Here is an 18,206-nt window from a genome sequence, read left to right as displayed (position 1 = left end):
TCCTCGCTGTTCTGCTTCAGCGGCTAGTTGAGCATACCGCAGTTTCTTCCTCTCATCTACAGCATCTTCCCATGGCACTGTTGACTCTACCAGGTGAACAAGGTGTGCTGATCCAGACCACAAAACAATATCTGGTAAAAGATTAGTGGTGGCAATCTCAGGTGGAAAAATAAGCCGTTGACCAACATCTGCCAACATTTTCCAGTCTCTAGCAGCTTCCAGTTGTCCTGGGCGAGGATTGGTTTTAACACCTTTTCTTGGTGGTTGCTCTCCTGGGCGGAGGAATGTTGCCTTTTGTGTGTAATGTTTTGATGAAACTGGTGGCAACTTATTGGTCATGTTACGCTTGTCTTCCAATGCTAAGGCCAAACATCGCAGCACTTGGTCATGGCGCCAAGTCAACCAAATCCAAGTAATCTCATTTTAGTAATGATTGCATTGCAGTGAAAGAAATTAAGCAATTTTAGAAATTTGGTTGGACATCAAAATCTAGATCTTGACAGAACACTAAAAAGTTGTAAAAATACTTGTCTTTTTTGACAGATTGGAGGAATAATATATTAATAAAAAATAAAATAAATAATAAAAATAAAAAATAAAAAACCAAACAAACAAAAACAAAAAACCTGTATTTCACAACCAAACTCTTTTCTAGTACACTTCTAGGCAGGTGTGAACTGCAAGCACATTCTTATTTTTTTTAACCACATCTGAGTAACAAACCCAATGTGAACACACAGTAATTGACATAATAGTAAGGTGATGTTTTGCCAACCTATCTAACAAGTATATGCAGTAGAAACCCAAACTAAATGGGACCAGGGGGTGTTTGGATAATCGAACTGTGAAATTGTTTAAATGACTTTCCCAATCAAGAAACCTCCTAAAAAGATGTCACTCAACCCTTTTACATACTTTAAATACTGTATATAATATAGAATAATGTAATAATACCAAATCTGCACAATTGTCATGGAAAATACAGACAACACTTGAATGACATTAACCACAAGGAAGTATTGTGTAAGTAATGAAAGCACCACTGCAAGCATTTCCCAGCATTGGATTGCCTACAATGCATTGTACACACTCCTGAGAATGCATACTATAGGACTGGAGTCATTATATGTGTTACAGCATGCCAGTGAGCATTAGAGAAAGCACACCTTCAAGATTGATTTAGTTTGATAGTAGTTAAGCTTTTGTAACAGGAGCCATCTGCTTTATAAAACATGAACTGGTGTCCGACAGATTGAGCCGTGGTTTATCTGATTAGCATTATCTTGACCGGACAAGGTCAAGATTTCATCACTAAATTACATCATCACCAGTATCAATGCCCTTTGTGGGTCTATTAAATGAAGTATGGGTGAGTAAGCTGTGATCTGAATCTAGAGTCTGAAGATGTATGTGAGTAACACAGGGAAGAGCCCTGTAATCCTGGCTCCTTACTCATTCAAGAATACAAAACAGATAAAGCAAACTGCAACCCACAAGAAGCCTAACCCACCCAAAGCAGTCCCTGCTATTTAATAACTCTAGCATAGTCAAACAACAGCATAGTGAAAGTTATTTCAGACACAGTGCAAACTAACTGGGTTGCAGAAGTTGTTGAATGCAGTGGAGGCTCCTCAAAGGGGGCAAGGGAGGCAGTGCCTCCTCAAAATTTAAAAGTGAAAAAATTATAATACATTAAAAACAAAACAAAACAAATTATATATATATATATATATATATATATATATATATATATATATATATAAACACAATTGTCTAAAATATAAGAAAGAAAAAAAGACATTTTAACCTAAACCCTAGAGTCAACATTCCTATATTAACAGCAATTTTTAGTTTTTTTTTAGTTTTTTTTTTCATCAGAGGAGACAAGCCTCCATTATAAACTTCTATCTGCTATTAAACACAGTCCTAGCAGTAGAAAATGATGTGATCTGAGCCCAGTTTTTAATTGGAGGAGCCCAGAGAGTTGTTTTCCTCAGAGGAGGCAAGCCTCTATTATAAACACCTATCTGCTTTTAAACACAGTACAATGGCAGTGCTGTATTTTTAAGCTTAGTTCACATCTATTGGACAGTAAACACTAACAAAGACACAATGGGTCAGTTGCAGCGTACCACTGATTCAGTCACATCAAGTTGACTAAAATGCAGACTGGAAAATCCTGCAAATCTGTACTAACTTAATCCTGATTGCAACGTACCAAACAGATGACCCCGGTAATTGGTTTAACAGATCGGAACAACTGGAACAAGTTAGAACGATAAAGAGGACTAACCTACAGCTACTACCAAAAGTCTTGCATCACCTTATAGAATTAACACATTTTGCTTCATAAACCTGCTAAATAATGTTACGTTAACATATTGAATAATGTTACATTAACAAAAAACTGACAAAAATTGAAAAATTTGACATTTGAAATACTGTACTACTTTTATGACTTCCAGTAGACTTTTGCGATATCATTTTGTAGTTTCTTTAATTACATGATGATATATAAAAGATCAAAATTATGTTCATTCATTTTTTTTTTTTTTTTTTTTTTTATGTCTCAATCATATGTGATACGATGCGATGAGGTGTTACAGAAACTTGGTTGTCTGAGAGTGATGGAGACAAATATAATATTAGTGGGTACACACTGTATAGGAAAGACAGGCAGAACAGAAGAGGCGGAGGCGTAGCACTATATATAAGAAATAGTCTTGAAGCCCAGGTGTTAAATCAGGACAAAGAAAACAATGCAAAATCAATATGGCAAACACTGTTGCAGCAGCAAAGGTCATTCAAAATGATCTAGACAGCATTCAGAACTGGGCAGACACATGGCAAATGACATTTAATAGAGAAAAGTGTAAAGTATTGCATGTGGGCAATAAAAATGTGCATTATAAATATCATATGGGAGATAGTGAAATTGAAGAAGGGAACTATGAAAAAGACCTAGGAGTTTATGTTGACTCAGAAATGTCTTCATCTAGACAATGTGGGGAAGCTATACAAAAGGCTATCAAGATGCTCGGATATATTGTAAGAAGTGTTGAATTTAAATCAAGGGAAGTAATGTTAAAACTTTACAATGCATTAGTAATACCTCACCTAGAATATTGTGTTCAGTTCTGGTCACCTCGTTACAAAAAGGATATTGCTGCTCTAGAAAGAGTGCAAAGAAGAGCAACCAGAATTATCCCGGGTTTAAAAGGCATGTCATATGCAGACAGGCTAAAAGAATTTAATCTATTCAGTCTTGAACAAAGAAGACTACGCGGCGATCTGATTCAAACATTCAAAATTCTAAAAGGTATAGACAATGTCGACCCAGGGGACGTTTTTGACCTGAAAAAAGAAACAAGGACCAGGGGTCACAAATGGAGATTAGATAAAGGGGCATTCAGAACAGAAAATAGGAGGCACTTTTTTACACAGAGAATTGTGAGGGTCTGGAACCAACTCCCCAGTAATGTTATTGAAGCTGACACCCGGGATCCTTTAAGAAGCTGCTTGATGAGATTCTGGGATCAATAAGCTACTAACAACCAAACGAGCAAGATGGGCTGAATGGCCTCCTCTCCTTTGTAAACTTTCTTATGTTCTTATGTTCTTATATAATTGTAGGTGATGCAAAACTTTTGGCCATAGCTAAATAAAACCTTCTTTACAAATCTGATAAGTGAAATTCAGTGTCAGATAAATATATAAAGGGATCCCTGCACTAAGACAGACACATTTTTATTACATCATGTATGGTCTATCTATCTATCTATCTATCTATCTATCTATCTATCTATCTATCTATCTATGTGTATATATATTACCTTATTATGTAATACTTTATTCTCACGAATCTGACTGCCCGAATGTGACGGACATAAGAAATGTACAGAATAAAGTTTTCAGATAGTCATTTCAGGGGAAAAATGCAGCTGTCTCTGCAAAACATTGTAAGCAGTAAATGCTTCAGACCAGCAAGCGTACTAAGTTAGTTTTATCCTTCACAGTACTATGTTAATCCACTTGAACAGGATCATCACGAATCTCATTTGGTACGCTGCAATCGGGATCTTGTTTAGTCTGATTTAGCGGATGATCCACCTGTGATGGTTGACTTCTGGTAGGCTGCAATCAGGATTTGCAGGTGTACTAACTTTGGTCCAATGAAATGGACTAAACCTGCTTAATCCACTAGTTAGGCCCTGTACACACTATGCTTTTAGACTGTATCAGTTGCCTTTAAACTGGCTTAAAAGCCTTAATTAATCATTTATTTAATTCACAGCTCCAGCCACATTCCCACGTTTTTGCAGGGAGGATGAACTGCCTGTCACCCACTCTTCCACACACACACCCCCGTGCTCATACACAAATACACACTTTACACTGCACATGAAGAGATTGTGCAATTCCCCTGCCTAAATATAAATCTACTTTTTAATTCACCGTGCTACATAACCCACACTCCGTGCACCAGTACATACACACAACATAACACATAAAACACAAAAACTACGCAGAGGGTCGGGGCACTCTGCCACAGTATGGTATGAAGTTTCTTTTCCCACTCAACAGTGGAAGACAACATCAAACCCCACAAGTGCTGCTGTGTGTCTCCTGATTGGATGGTGTTTCCTGTGTGGGTGATTGGAGACTTTCCCAGCCATGTGGTACACTGTTCACAGCTTGGAAACTTTATTGTGTACCTTTATTGTGTGCCTCAAAGTATGAGACTGAAGCTTTATAAAAAAATTTAAAAAACCTCAAAATTAATCAGCCATGGCATTTTATTTGAAGGGGTTGTACATTTATCCTTGCTTAAAGCTTGTATATTTTAATAACCTGCAGATGTAGATCTAAGTATGAATCTGAAGTGACGGTGAATGATGAATATGTGGGACAGTATAATGGTTTGTTTCCAATACATTTCAATTTTTTTTTATCATTAATTTTTCTACGCAGTTTTTGAAATGCCCAGTTTGTAACCCCCTTACCATTCAGAACGACTGAAAATCAACTGACGACACGTTGACAGACCAAGTTACATGTATCTACAACAGGCAACTAGACCTGAAGATCAGCTCCTGAAAGAGCCTTAAAACACTTGTAAAAATAAACAGCTACAAAAAAAAAAACCAGGTAATGACACTTAACATTACACAGAATGAAGCAAACATCATAAAACAAAGAAAATGGTTTTTAATAAAATTCTTTGTCAAAGCTTTTCTCAATGTTTCAGACCTGCAGGGTATATTTTCCCTTTGTAATGTAAAATGCAAGCCTCATAGCTTACCAGTAACTCATTGATACACGTCTGTTTGTCTATGTAAACATTGCAAGTTTTCACCTGGACTGAATTAACCCCAGTGTAAAATTCAAGATATTATTTTTAAATTGATAAACAAACCATTTAGTTAAATATTCTCTGGTAATGGCTGTTGCCAAACATATATTTTGTGTCTTTCAATAACATAATTTCCACGTAACATAAGAAATATATGTCTTATATTTGTCATTGAACCTTTAGGCATTCAATTGAAATTGGTTGAAATGATTGTATTTTTGTATGGTTAAAAGAATGACATTGTTCAGGCTGTATCAGCATTTCTGTCTAGTTCACATGCAGTTACATTGGTTACATCTTATGTTTTGAAAATGGTGGCATTGGCACACACAATACCAAAATGATTTTGATTCAGCAGCAGCAAGGTAATGTCAAAACGCCCCTGTGGGAAAAAAAAAAAAAAAACAGTTGTCCATGATGTGCTGTCTCAGTAAGCGTATCAGTGTTAAACTGGATATTAGCAGTACTCTGGATTCCAGACCCATTGCAATCATACATTTAAGCAGTAATATATGACAGAATGTGTTTTGTTATACACTATCTCAAAAACTTGAATGATTGCCTTTTTTTAAAATATAAAACGTCCAGTATTGTTTTCATTGAATTAGGCACAAATAAAATAGGTGCCTTGGTGCCTGGAATCCACTACAGTAGCCATTAAAGGGCAGCAGTGTGGAGTAGTGGTTAGGGCTCTGGACTCTTGACCGGAGGGTTGTGGGTTCAATCCCCAGTGGGGGACACTGCTGTTGTACCCTTGAGCAAGGTACTTTACCTAGATTGCTCCAGTAAAAACCCAACTGTATAAATGGGTAATTGTATGTAAAAAATAATGTATAATGTGAAATAATGTATAATGTGATACCTTGTAACAATTGTAAGTCACCCTGGATAAGGGCGTCTTCTAAGAAATAAATAATAATAATAATAATAAAAATGGCTTACACTTACCCGAGGAATGATTGGCAGTGGTATTTTAACTGCTCCCTCATAATAAATAAGTTCTGAAATGTAAAATGAAGTGTCATCAAAGGAAATTGTTTTTGTTTAATCATATAGCAAATGTTACTAACATGAAATTATATATATATATATATATATATATATATATATATATATATATATATATATATATATATACACAGTATATGCTGTTATGTTATAGTTTAGGAAAAATGATTTGATCTACCATCTTTAGTTCTAGCAGATTGGAGACTAATTATATACAATGACATAATAAGTAACTACATTGTTCTAGGATGGTCTTGTTATTGCTATAGAATGCATGTTTTTTTTTCTGCAAGTGACTTATTTTAATTTGTATGTGGCATGCACCCATATTGTTGACCATGGATGATTTTCATACCTTCCAAGTTTTAAATTAATTCAACCAATAGTCTCTAAGATAAACTGATAAACAATTTATCTAAAAACCAGACATCCAATTGTATTATTATATTGCTTGACCCTGGATCTTTGGTGCAGAGTGTTCTTCCAGCAACTGCCTTTTTGATTTGAAACTTGGAAGGTATAGACACTGACCTTGACATTCATGGTTTTAATCTGGGTCAGTTCACAAATGAAATGAGCTTGCTGATTTCAACTGTCACTCTCAAAAACCCTACAATTTTGCTCTTGGACCTAACCGAAATGAGTTCTCTGAGCTTTGTAAGGTGAAGCATGCGTAGTTTGGATATTCAGGGCTTGACTACCCTGTGCTATATACCACTGCACTCAATTTTACAAGCACTCAATTAAAAATGAATACATTCACATACCTCCTCGTTTTTTTCCACAAAAACTTAATCTCTCAAAGCTGGGCTCACAGAGGTTATAATGAAACTGTATGACAGGTTTCCCATTGGCAAAACCCTTAATAGTAAGATAGAGCTTTTTGATATCCTGTCCTGCAAATTTTAAATAACAGACAAAATGTGTTAAAATACTTTGGTAACACATTAGCTTAGGGATCCGTTATAAGTGGTTATAAACAATAGCAAAAAACAAAACAATGGCAATAGTGTATAATAACTGTATTGCAAAACAGACAGACAGACAGGGCTAGAAAGACAAACAGACCTAAAAAGACAGACAGACTATATCCGTTATAAGCGATTATAAACAATAGAGCAAAAAACAATGACAAAACTGTAAACTAATGCTGTTATTATTTCTAATCATATTCTATAATTGTTAATAGCATAATTAAGAACATGTTTATAGATTGCTTATAATCACTTATATTGGATCCCTAAACTAAAGTGTTACCTTGGTAACACTTTCGTTTAGGGATCCAATATTTTTTAGTTTTGCTGCTCTTTATAATTAATATATATTTGTACGTGAAAGTCTAAGCCAAAAATAAACAAATGGCATAAAGGTCTAAAGTTAAATAATGAAAGGTGGAGTTAAGAAAATCCATTCCTTCTTTCTCTTTGTTTTCTATCTTGGTTTTCTACATGGATAAATTCCAATAAATTCAAATAAAGGCTGATAAAATTCTGGCTGAAAAAACATGATTTTGCATAATTACAAAAATCTTCAAATAATAATAATAATAATAATAATAATAATAATAATAATAATGACATATAAAACAAACCAGAGCTGTATTTTGTCCACTCAATAATTATGTTTAATAGTAAGTCCATTACAGTAGAACCTCAGAGTTCCGAACACCATACTTACAAACTTACAGGTTAAACGAACATCCCACTTTGAACCGGAAGTATGCAATCACTCAACCATGTGTGAAATGGAATCAGATAGGCATGCTTATAAGTGGTGTGCTGGTCATGAAGAAGGCAAAATTACTGTACCAACAAATGTGTTGCGGATTTCAAAGCAAGTACAGACAATTTTATTGGGAACATTTTTGTTTTAAATAAAGCACAGTTTGTTTGTTTTTTCAAGCCAAACGAGGTTGAATGACTGAGCAAGGTGCATGAATGCATTTTGTTTAAAATAAAATAACAACAAGCACAACGTTAAACCAGGTTTTCCTGGACATTTAAACCTGTGATTTTGCTACAGTTACAAATTCAATGGTAACTTAAATTTAGCCTTGTTCCATTTATAGTATTGTTTTAAAGACTTTAGAACCATAACAATATGAGTATTGCATTACTGTGCTGTGCTTGTATTATTCCACAGATTTAGGCTTTAAACAGCAGGACAATGGTGTAGTGGTAAATAAACAAGTGGGTAAACTCCCCTGTTTGGTGGAGTTGAACAGATAAACATGAACAGATACATTGTTATTGACTCTCGGCCAACCAGAGCCACCCCATATGGTTATTTCCTCTCTTAGGTGCTCAGTGTTGCCAGATCAGATGTTTTCCCTCCAGATTTAGAGGTTGTTATTCCTAACCCAGGGACTTCTGGAGGTCAGAATTTAACAAAGGTTTTTTTTTTTAAAAAGGTAAATATGGATTTTTAGAGATTTTTTGGGAGTTTTTTTTAATTATTTAAAATCCTCTGAAGTTCATAATTAATTCAAACCCTCCCAAGCCTCCCTTTACAAACATGGCAGATGTGGTTGTGATGTGAAATATCACGTTCCAATGTAAGAAAATGCTGCAACCCCAGGAGAAAATATACAATGTTGTTAAGCCCAGGAAACTGCACTCGCGAGACATACACTGTTTTATCTCCGCTTTAGAGCTTGAAAGCGCTGAAAAAAAGGAGGTGTTCACAATGCCTCCACCATATAAGCAGAAATACTCATCAGCTTGGGAAGCTAAGGAAGCTTTCAAAGGTGAATTCAAAGTAATTGACAATTCCTAGTTGCATTTAATCTTTATAATACTACTGTATTTCAAGTTAGAATCTTATCAAGCTGCTATATTTGAATGAAACGTATGTTTGAACTATGATTATTATTTTTGATACAACTAAAATTCTTTCAGTCTTTCAAAAACATTAAATTCTTCCAGATTTTTTTTTTTGCAATTTTCACCTTTCATAATCCGGTAGTGCAAGGCCTTTAACGAATACAGGCCTTAGGCTTTACCACAAGTTTGTCTGTGGGCCAAATGAGCCGTGCTGAAGATCCCCGATATTCAATTCTAACTTCTGCGTGGTTTGCTGAAGAATTTAATAGCACGGCAATCAGTGTCACTTCAACTTTTAGAGTCAGCCATTTCGCATAAACAAAGAAAACAATGAAATTAAAATATTCTACAAATTGTATTTTGTTTGCTGTCGCCAAAGCAGACCAGTGTCAGGCTGTTGGGGAACATGTGATGTGAGTGTAAAAAGTCACATGATAGTGGGATTATACAGTTTTATGTTTTAGGTTGGCTATCCAATGTGTCAATCATTCTGGGGCTGTGTAGGGCATTGCAAAATTATGCGGCAGGGGCGGGGCTCCAAACAGATATGCTATGGTTTGACTGTGGCGCTAAACTGTAAGATTGCACTGTGTCTAGGAATCCGGGACAAATTCCATCCTGAAGGCATTCAGCCCGGTTCTGGGGCTTGATCTTTACATTTAGGGATGGTCCCATCCAATTAGGGACGTGTGGTCACCCTAATACTAATGCACCTATTGATGCTATAACCTCATGTAAATCTGGTCTAATCGTAACAATAAATCACTTTATTTTTCAGTTTTTATTTTTGATGTCTGTTCATGTTTTACGAAATTTTTATACACACACACATATACATGAACAGAACATGCAGTCCAGTGTCTACGCCCCTCTGCTCGTGCCACAATTCTATAAATGCGTTGTCTTTCTCCTAGGATTTGCATATCACAGGAGAGTAGAAGTGAGTAAACTCTGTATCCCTTATATGAGAAGTGGGTAAACACTATCTTGCCCAAATTAAAAGTGGGTAAACACTGTTTACCTGCATATACACTCGACTACACCACTGCAGCAGGTGTACATATTTATTAAAAACATTGAAAACTTTTCAGAGATTTGTAAACTTGGTTGCTTTTCTGCAAAGGAGAATTCGCCCTTAACTAATAAGTCATCAGCAAGTGCATAAAAGCTCTGTGTGTTATTCTTTCATGTCGCTTTTTTTTGTTTCGGCTGCTCAGTCAAGTGCTGGGAGGCCGAAACGGGAGTTGACCGCTTAGAGCCTGGAGGAAGGGCTGCCCTCGGCCACGGATTCCCTGAGGTTTCCCCCTAAAAAACTACGTTAGTAGGGTTTTTTTTCCTTACCTGAGTACTGAGTGGTTCGTATTTAGTTCTGCAGGGTGAGTGGTCGGGTTCCCGTAGGGCACCCATGGAAGAGGCCTCCGGCCAAATTTATCTTTCTCTCGGGCCCTGAGTGCCCACCACAGTTCATAAAGCATCTGCAATTGCAATCATCATCATTCATCCATTGCCATTCATTCATAGCAGATTCTCTGTGCTGAAACAGACATTTCAGACTTACGAACAACCTCCATTCCCAGAGTATTCGTAACTCTGAGGTTCCACTGTATTAAGTATTATAAGTATTTCTTTTTTATAAAATACACTTTAAAAAGTAACAGCAATCACAAAAGCTTTCATCCTCACTATCAGAGTAAACACCCACTCCACTGCAGCAAATTTTAAAAGATGCTTAAAATGTCCCTTTAATTGCTTCTGTATGTTTCCTTTTCTATTTTATGGAGTTTGCTATACTTTTGAGCAGTTCTATGTTATGTGGCTACAATGTTAAGTTATTTTAAATTGTCCATATATCTGTTTTTAGCTTGCTTTGAGCTTGAGCCTAATTGCTGGGACTGAACAGATAAAAAACACCCTAACATAGTAAGGGCCATGTATAAAAATACTTTAAGCAAAATCACGAGAATGTAGCCTTGCAGTGGAGGATGGACTCATAAAATACATTCTAAAATATAACAAATTTAGATTTCAAACATTATAATGAAATTAAACCAGGCAGTTAACATGGGAAGCCAGGTGTTAGTATGCATAAGAAATAGTTTACTGTTGAAGATGTTTTGGTAACATGGTTATACTTAGTATGAGGGAGACTCTTATGTTGATCTTCTGTGAAAGAAGAGGAGGACATGGTTCAAAGCTCACCCCAAAATCCTGTAAGGGATCTGTTGAAACAAAAAACAATATATATATATATATATATATATATATATATATATATATATATATATATATATATATTGTATTACCTGCAATTGTTTCTCTGTTTCTTTGTTAAATGATTCATTCTTCATCTTGCAGCAAAGGGCCATCTGGCGTGTGCATACAAACTCTCTGTTCTTCCAAAGTCTATCCTTAGGCTGTCTTTGGATACTGTTTATTCAGATCCTTCAAGTCATTGCTGGTATTTATTTAATTTTTATTTAATTCATGTTACATTTGAACAAACCTCTTCACTCACAAACAGCATTTAATTATTATTGTTTACTTACTAAGCATTATCAGCGGCATACTTTAAAAGTATTAAAAAGTATAACATTAGATCTTTCAGTTAATGCCCCATTGGAAATATTAGGCTAGAGCTATGACTAAAGAAATGTTGTATTTTATCTCCACAATCTACTATTATCAGTAATAGTCCATGGTCCAAGACCAGAAATGTTCAAGTTGGCTGCACCCCCTGTCAGTCTAAGGTTTTTTGGTATAATTTTGTTTCTTAACATGTCTAGGTTCCATTTTTGCCTGTTGCCATGCTGAGTTTGTGTCCATTTGGCATGGCAACAGTATATTCTGAATGAATTTATCTCTCATATCTGAAAATACTGTAGCGACCTGGCCAACTGAAGGGGGCTTTGTTGGACTTTTGTGTTTGTCCTGTTTGTGTGTCCTGTGCTTTGGTGTTTTGTTAGGGTTCAGACCACGCCACCTAGCTAGGGGGTATGTGTGTGTGTGTGCGCGTGTGTGTGTGTGCGCGTGTGTGTGTGTGTGTGCATGCAAGGGAGAGCTGCGATTGGCCGGTCTGGAAGCAGGGCAGTATAAATACTTGTGATGCAGGGGGGTAGAGAGCAAGATAGTGTGAGAGACGGATGATAAAATTGACTGATAGAGGAACAGTGTGAGTAACTGACGTGCCTTACCTGTGGTGCGACTGATCGGTGTGAAAGAGAGGTTGGGAGCCTGTGTTATGGTCGGAGAGTGTGTAAGGAACGGGGAAAACTACAGTTAGCTAGCTACAGGGGATGTTGTTTTGGTGGTGTGGTCCTGGCCCAGACAGGGACTGTGAGAGATATTGAGTTCTTCTGAAAAATAAATTGCTGTCATTTAGCCCCGAAAACCTTGTCTCCTGTGTCGTCAAAATACATTTCTTTTAAAAAGAATACATTTTCTGTGATGGATTCAGTTTCACCAAGCTACAGAATGTTAACTTCTACAATATGAACAGCCAAGTCGACAAGCTCCGTGAGGAGCAGGCCAGATATCTATCCAATTAAAAGAGAGATCCCCTTCAACCACAGTCCACACATGTCCAACATGGTCCGGTATAGTTGGTTTGGCTTCCAGTCTCCATGTGGTAGGAAGGCAAGTACAATGGCTCCTCTGAGTGGGAGACGTACCTTACCAAGTTCACAGTGATTGCCAAGGTGTATGGATGGTCTATGCTGGAGAAAGCTGCTGCTGAGCAAGCCGTGCTTAACCTACCATACGGGCGAGAGCTGGACTTTGGAGCTTTATGCACCACTCTATATCACCGGTTTGGGAGAAGGCCGCCTGAACTTGAACTGAGGGATCAACTGTATGCCCGGAAATAGGAGCCAGGGTAAAAACTGGCCTAGCCGCCCTGGTCATTTTCATTTGTGGGCTCGCACCTAACGAGCACCTCCACCAAATATGCCTGGCACGAACCGCCAGCCTGGCACAGGTTCTTGAACATGTGCAAGAGATGGAAGCCGCTATGCAGAGCTTACTTCGGACCCCGACAACGGTACTGAGACTGAGGAGCATGCTGTCTGAGCCATCCAACCGACCGCCCAGAAGGAAGCGTTCCGTCCATGGGAAAACCCCGACTCCAGTCACTCCCGGCATTGCACCCTCAACCGCAGACGCCATCGGGAAATGACAACGGGTTGACATGGCCAGGTGAGGCCCGGGATCCTGACAGCTAAGGGCGATGGCAACCCCAGCGACTGGCAGCCCACAGCAGCACGGAGTACACCAGACACAGGAGGGGACAGTCTAGCGGACAGCGCGTCTCCCCACCCCAGCTGCTGCTGCGCTCCGGCGGCAGCTGTAACCTGCATTTGCATACTGCAGGAATGATCCATGCTGGGACCTAATTTGCATATGGCTGGAGCAGGGCATGATGGGACCAAGCAAGTGGACTTTCTACTGCTCCAGTTGGACAAGTGGACTGTTCTGTTTCCCTTTTTGGACATTAACCTTTGTGTTATTGTTTTCTCTTGTTAGGTGTGTGCGAGTCATTTGGTGTGACCCAACCCTGTCTCTCCCCACTGTGTGTGGGAATCCCCTTGACCTGTGTTAAACACTTTCTTTGACAAATCCATAAATGTTTTATATCAATTCAGTGTTTTAATGTCATTTAAACCACGTTAAAAATTGTATATATAAACACACACACATGTGTACATTATTATACATGACTATTATTTCTTTTGGCGACACACCATTTGTCAGGTTGAGATGAACTGATAAGTTTTCAGGTCCAGGTAATGTATAATTAACCAAAACAGTTGGTTACTGATGTACAGACAGAGAGACGCCACCATATATCCCCAACAATCTGATACACCTAATAACTAATGCTAAATAATATTAACAGCAAATGTTATCACAATGTAAAAATTTAAAGAGTGTCGGTACAACCACCTCCACTATATCCCTGTGTTTGGGGACTTCATCTCTACAGGGGATAATAAATGTATACAGTGCAATACAATATAATAAAATATTGTATAAATACATTTGTTACCATGTGACACAGAGCATGTTAAATGTAAAACATATTATTTTTAGTATAGGCACTGTAAATTAATTACTATATTACAAAACATTACAATGAAATGTATCTTAAACACTGACAGGATAGATAAACTGCCTGGTTTTACACAACATTTATACACAAGGAGCATAGCTAACAGGGGTGAACATTTCACCAAGATCTCGATGCTGTGCCATCTAGTTTACAAGGATTTATTTTAGGTAAAGAAAGTCAGAAATGCGACAACATGAACACTTACCACAGCTTGTATAGTATACTTCCAGACCATCTTTTTTGCAAACAGTATGTGTTGGCCACCTGGCTTCTTCAAAACTGCCAGGAAATAAAGCTGTAACCAGGAACACAACTACAACTGTCTTCATGTTGCAAGTGTTTTAGATTGCTCTTAAAGTGCTCACACTCAGAAAAGAGGAAGACTGTTTGTAGTCATGTGATAGGGCACTACTGGTATCATTATTATTTAAATGTATTACAAAAAACTTTGTTCACAATAGTTATGGTTTAAGCATGAAACCACATAAGTAATGAGATTCCATACAAAAAAATTACAATTAAATTAACGTCAATGGGGCTGCTTGAAGACACAAAAGTCAGGAAATGCCATACCACCCATAACTCAGCTGCATCCAGGTTAGGCTTTTAGCATAGATACTGAGATGTGATGGGCAGGGTAGCACTAAGGGGAGCAGTGAACATCTTTTTTTTAATCTTTAGCAAAATAATGACTATTTCAACTATGAAATAATGACCAGCTCTGCACCTTTATTTTGAATTTTTTCTACTTCTTAACTTCTCCAGAGTCTCAGTGTATGCTGAACCCAGGTGGTCATGGAGACAATCATGCAAACTCATTGTTCAAATCCAACACAACCGCTCTCAGCCCCAATTTCAGATCCTGCAGTTCAGCTGACTTTTGTACTTCAGCTTGGGGCTTTACAGGAACTATTGCCATGGCTGAGAGATTGAGATTTTGAGATTTTAAAGAACAGAAATCCAAGAAAATTGTACATGATTCTTTTTAATTTCTGTTAGTGTTTGACTATAAAATAACAAAAAAAAAACAGTTTTACTTACAATGTACAATAGATAAAGGAGGAACATATGAGACAGTGCAGTTTCAGTTTAATGGGGCACTTCCCAGATGTATTCATAAATACAATGAAGGAGAACCTACAGTTCTGCTGCAGTATTCTAATGAACTCCTGTTATTCTGAACAGGAGTAGGGTATTTACCAAGCAGCTGGATAAATACACACCCTGGTCTCTTTTAGAGAGTTGATTTATTAATGAGTGGTACTTAAGATGGTGATTTTAATACCTTAACCATCTATCTGAAACGGATGTGTGTACATTAGTACTGGAGAAAGAAACTGACTAGGGGAGACTGGGAAAAACTTGGGAATTTCAGTTGACCTAATCACTAAAGTACTTGATCAGATCACAGAAGCTAAACAGAGTCAAGCACAGCGTTTTAATGGAAGGACTAAGTGTATTAACCCAGTCTTGCATTAACATAATACCACTGTTTCTTTTTTTACATTTTTTTAAATTTGTTTTTTGCTGTTTATATGTTTGTATTGCTTTACACATTCAAGTGCCATGTGTGTAGGTCAATGAAACAAAAAAGGTTAAAAGGTCTATAACTGCTTGAGCAGTGTACAATGGTTAGGATATTTCAGTTGTCACTGGATTGCCCAAATTATTCTAATACATTTTTAATTGATTGGTATGTGTGTCTTGCAGAATTAAAATCCATGGTGGTTTGATATGACCTCCTTGGTCACGAAAGATAACTTTTTTTTTTTAACTAAAAAAGATGGATACTGCAGATTTTAAGCTTAAAACTATAGCAGACACAACAAACAGATGTATAGGTTACACTAGTTCAGTGCAAGTAAGTGCAGAGACAGGTTGACAATGAGATAATATGACCACAAGATGGTGCTGTTGGATGATGTAAGCAATTTGCAGGCAGATGCCGAATGGGAAACTGTACAGGACTGTTTCTTGTTCTGGATCTTGTTAAGTGGCCCTCTAATGATACACTATGTGAATACAGTACACTGCCCTTTTGACTTGATGTTGTTTTCCTCCCAGATTACTAATGCCATCAGTTATGTCTGCAGTGCTTTCCTGGTGGGATTATATAAACATTAACACAGGCAACTTTGCTTTAAATTTATGTAAACATACCTGTCAGTATCCAGAGCTGTTCAAAGATGCTGAAAACAATAACAATCACTGCTAAAGATCGGATCAACGAGTTTGGCAAGGACGAATTTCACGTCGATGGTAATGTGCTGTTTTGTACTTCATGCAGCAAGGCTGTAGATTACACTCGTAGGCAGACCATTGTAGAACACATGGGAAGCGCTAAACATAACAGCAAACTTGGGATTCTTTTCTGTGCTCAACGCCAGCGTCTCATGATAATCTGGGAACTATTTGTAATACCTGAAGTAAAAAAAAAAAAAAAAAAGTTTGTTTGTGTGACAGGGTACACCCTGCCCCTGTGTGTATTGTATTATTTTGTATTATTATTTAAAATGTATTGGTTAGTGTGTTCAGAGGTGGAACATGAGTCGTGAGAGAAATCAAAGTGAAACTAAAAGAGGCAATTGCTAGTCATGCTAGTTGTAGACCAGCAAAATACTTGGTTGGTTCCGAGTCTGTTTGTTTTGGCCACTGTGCCATTTTATTTGTTCTGTTTTGTTTTATACAAACTGTTTATTTATTATTAAACTCACGCATCAGTGCTTCCATACCCCAGTACTTGGTCTACTTCTTGGTCTGACATCGCCTGCAAGGCATCTTGTTCACAGTTTGTTTTATTGATTAATGGCACTGGTAAGTTTGTAACTTGTAATTATTAATTCATTATTATTTAAGCCGTGCCTTTCCTTAGGAGGGAGCAGTGGTATTAGGTGGTCAGTATAGAGCTTGTCTTGTGAATGTCAGTCATTATATGCACACTTTGCTACTCATTTTTAATTTGAATGAAGTATCCATTACGAAAATAAATATTTATACCTGTGAACACTAGCAAGTTACTGTTTCCTGCATTCTAAATACCTCTGTGTTCTTTAGAGAATAATGTGATTGTGGGTGAGGGTAAGCTCGGACTGTCACCCCGTTACACACCATAAAATTAAGTAAAAAAGTCAATAATATATATATATATATATATATATATATATATATATATATATATATATATATATATATAAATATATACCATACAAATTGCTACTGTGCTGCATTGAAAATATGTATATTAATGAGAAACATCTGCTACAAAACAAAAATCAATTTGCCACATTTTAGGCCTGATTTTCTGTCATATATGTGAAAGCGCAAAGGCGCCTTAAACCGCAAATGTGAACGGGGTTGCAGACCTAAATATGCGGTGGCCCTGGACCAGCCCAGTAGTGTGAACAGGGTCATAGTTCATTCACTTTAGTACTACAATGAAGAATGGGATTTTTTTTTAGCTATAAAGGGTTATACGATGGCAACCTTTTATTTAGTCATTTATCATTTTCATTGAAAGGAGGTAGAATGTGTATAAAGAGAATACTGTTAAGTGTCTGAGGCAGGTGGCCATATGTGATGTCAACATTTTGAACTGATGTTGCAGTTGAGGTACCTTGGGTATGGTTTTTAAAAGCAGATGAAATCAACTGAACTGATATAATACAGAACAGTAAAAACTCAAAATAGTATGGTTCATATAATGAGTCAGGTTTCTCTATGATGTCGTGGAATACAGCAGGCGAGATCCTCAACAGTCAATAAAAAAGGATATTATAGATGGTTGTAGTGTGGTATCTAAATGATATGAGGTGCCAGCAGCTGCTAGTTTGCTGTTGTTTTCAGCTCTGCATTTCATGAAGCAGAAACAATTAAAAAGCCGAACAAAATACTACTGTAAATCTTAGCTTTCTGTGAGTTA

At 37.1% G+C, this 18,206-nt stretch overlaps 1 protein-coding gene across 3 annotated transcripts; it reads right to left on the bottom strand.

The window, feature by feature from the left end:
* Positions 1 to 4,995: 4,995 nt before the first annotated feature.
* Positions 4,996 to 14,618, bottom strand: ly86 (lymphocyte antigen 86). 3 transcript variants are annotated; one of them, XR_009319936.1, is made up of 6 exons: positions 14,493 to 14,618; positions 11,316 to 11,402; positions 10,525 to 10,658; positions 7,129 to 7,257; positions 6,302 to 6,354; positions 4,996 to 5,735 (listed from the first exon to the last, which is right to left on the bottom strand). XR_009319936.1 is itself a non-coding variant. In XM_033992454.3 (5 exons), the coding sequence occupies exons 1-5, from the start codon at positions 14,614 to 14,616 to the stop codon at positions 5,652 to 5,654; spliced, it is 477 nt and encodes a 158-aa protein (XP_033848345.1). In that variant the 5' UTR covers positions 14,617 to 14,618; the 3' UTR covers positions 4,996 to 5,651. The 3 variants fall into 3 exon arrangements, 1 of the variants encoding a protein (XP_033848345.1); XR_009319935.1 differs by having other exon boundaries at positions 7,129 to 10,658; XM_033992454.3 differs by lacking the exon at positions 10,525 to 10,658.
* Between the last annotated feature and the right edge of the window lie 3,588 nt (positions 14,619 to 18,206).

This window comes from Acipenser ruthenus, chromosome 3, assembly GCF_902713425.1.
Source record: "Acipenser ruthenus chromosome 3, fAciRut3.2 maternal haplotype, whole genome shotgun sequence".
NCBI classification, from domain to species: Eukaryota; Metazoa; Chordata; class Actinopteri; order Acipenseriformes; family Acipenseridae; genus Acipenser; species Acipenser ruthenus.
The sequence above is the reverse complement of the archived record's forward strand: the minus strand, read 5'-3'. Positions and strand labels throughout refer to the sequence as shown.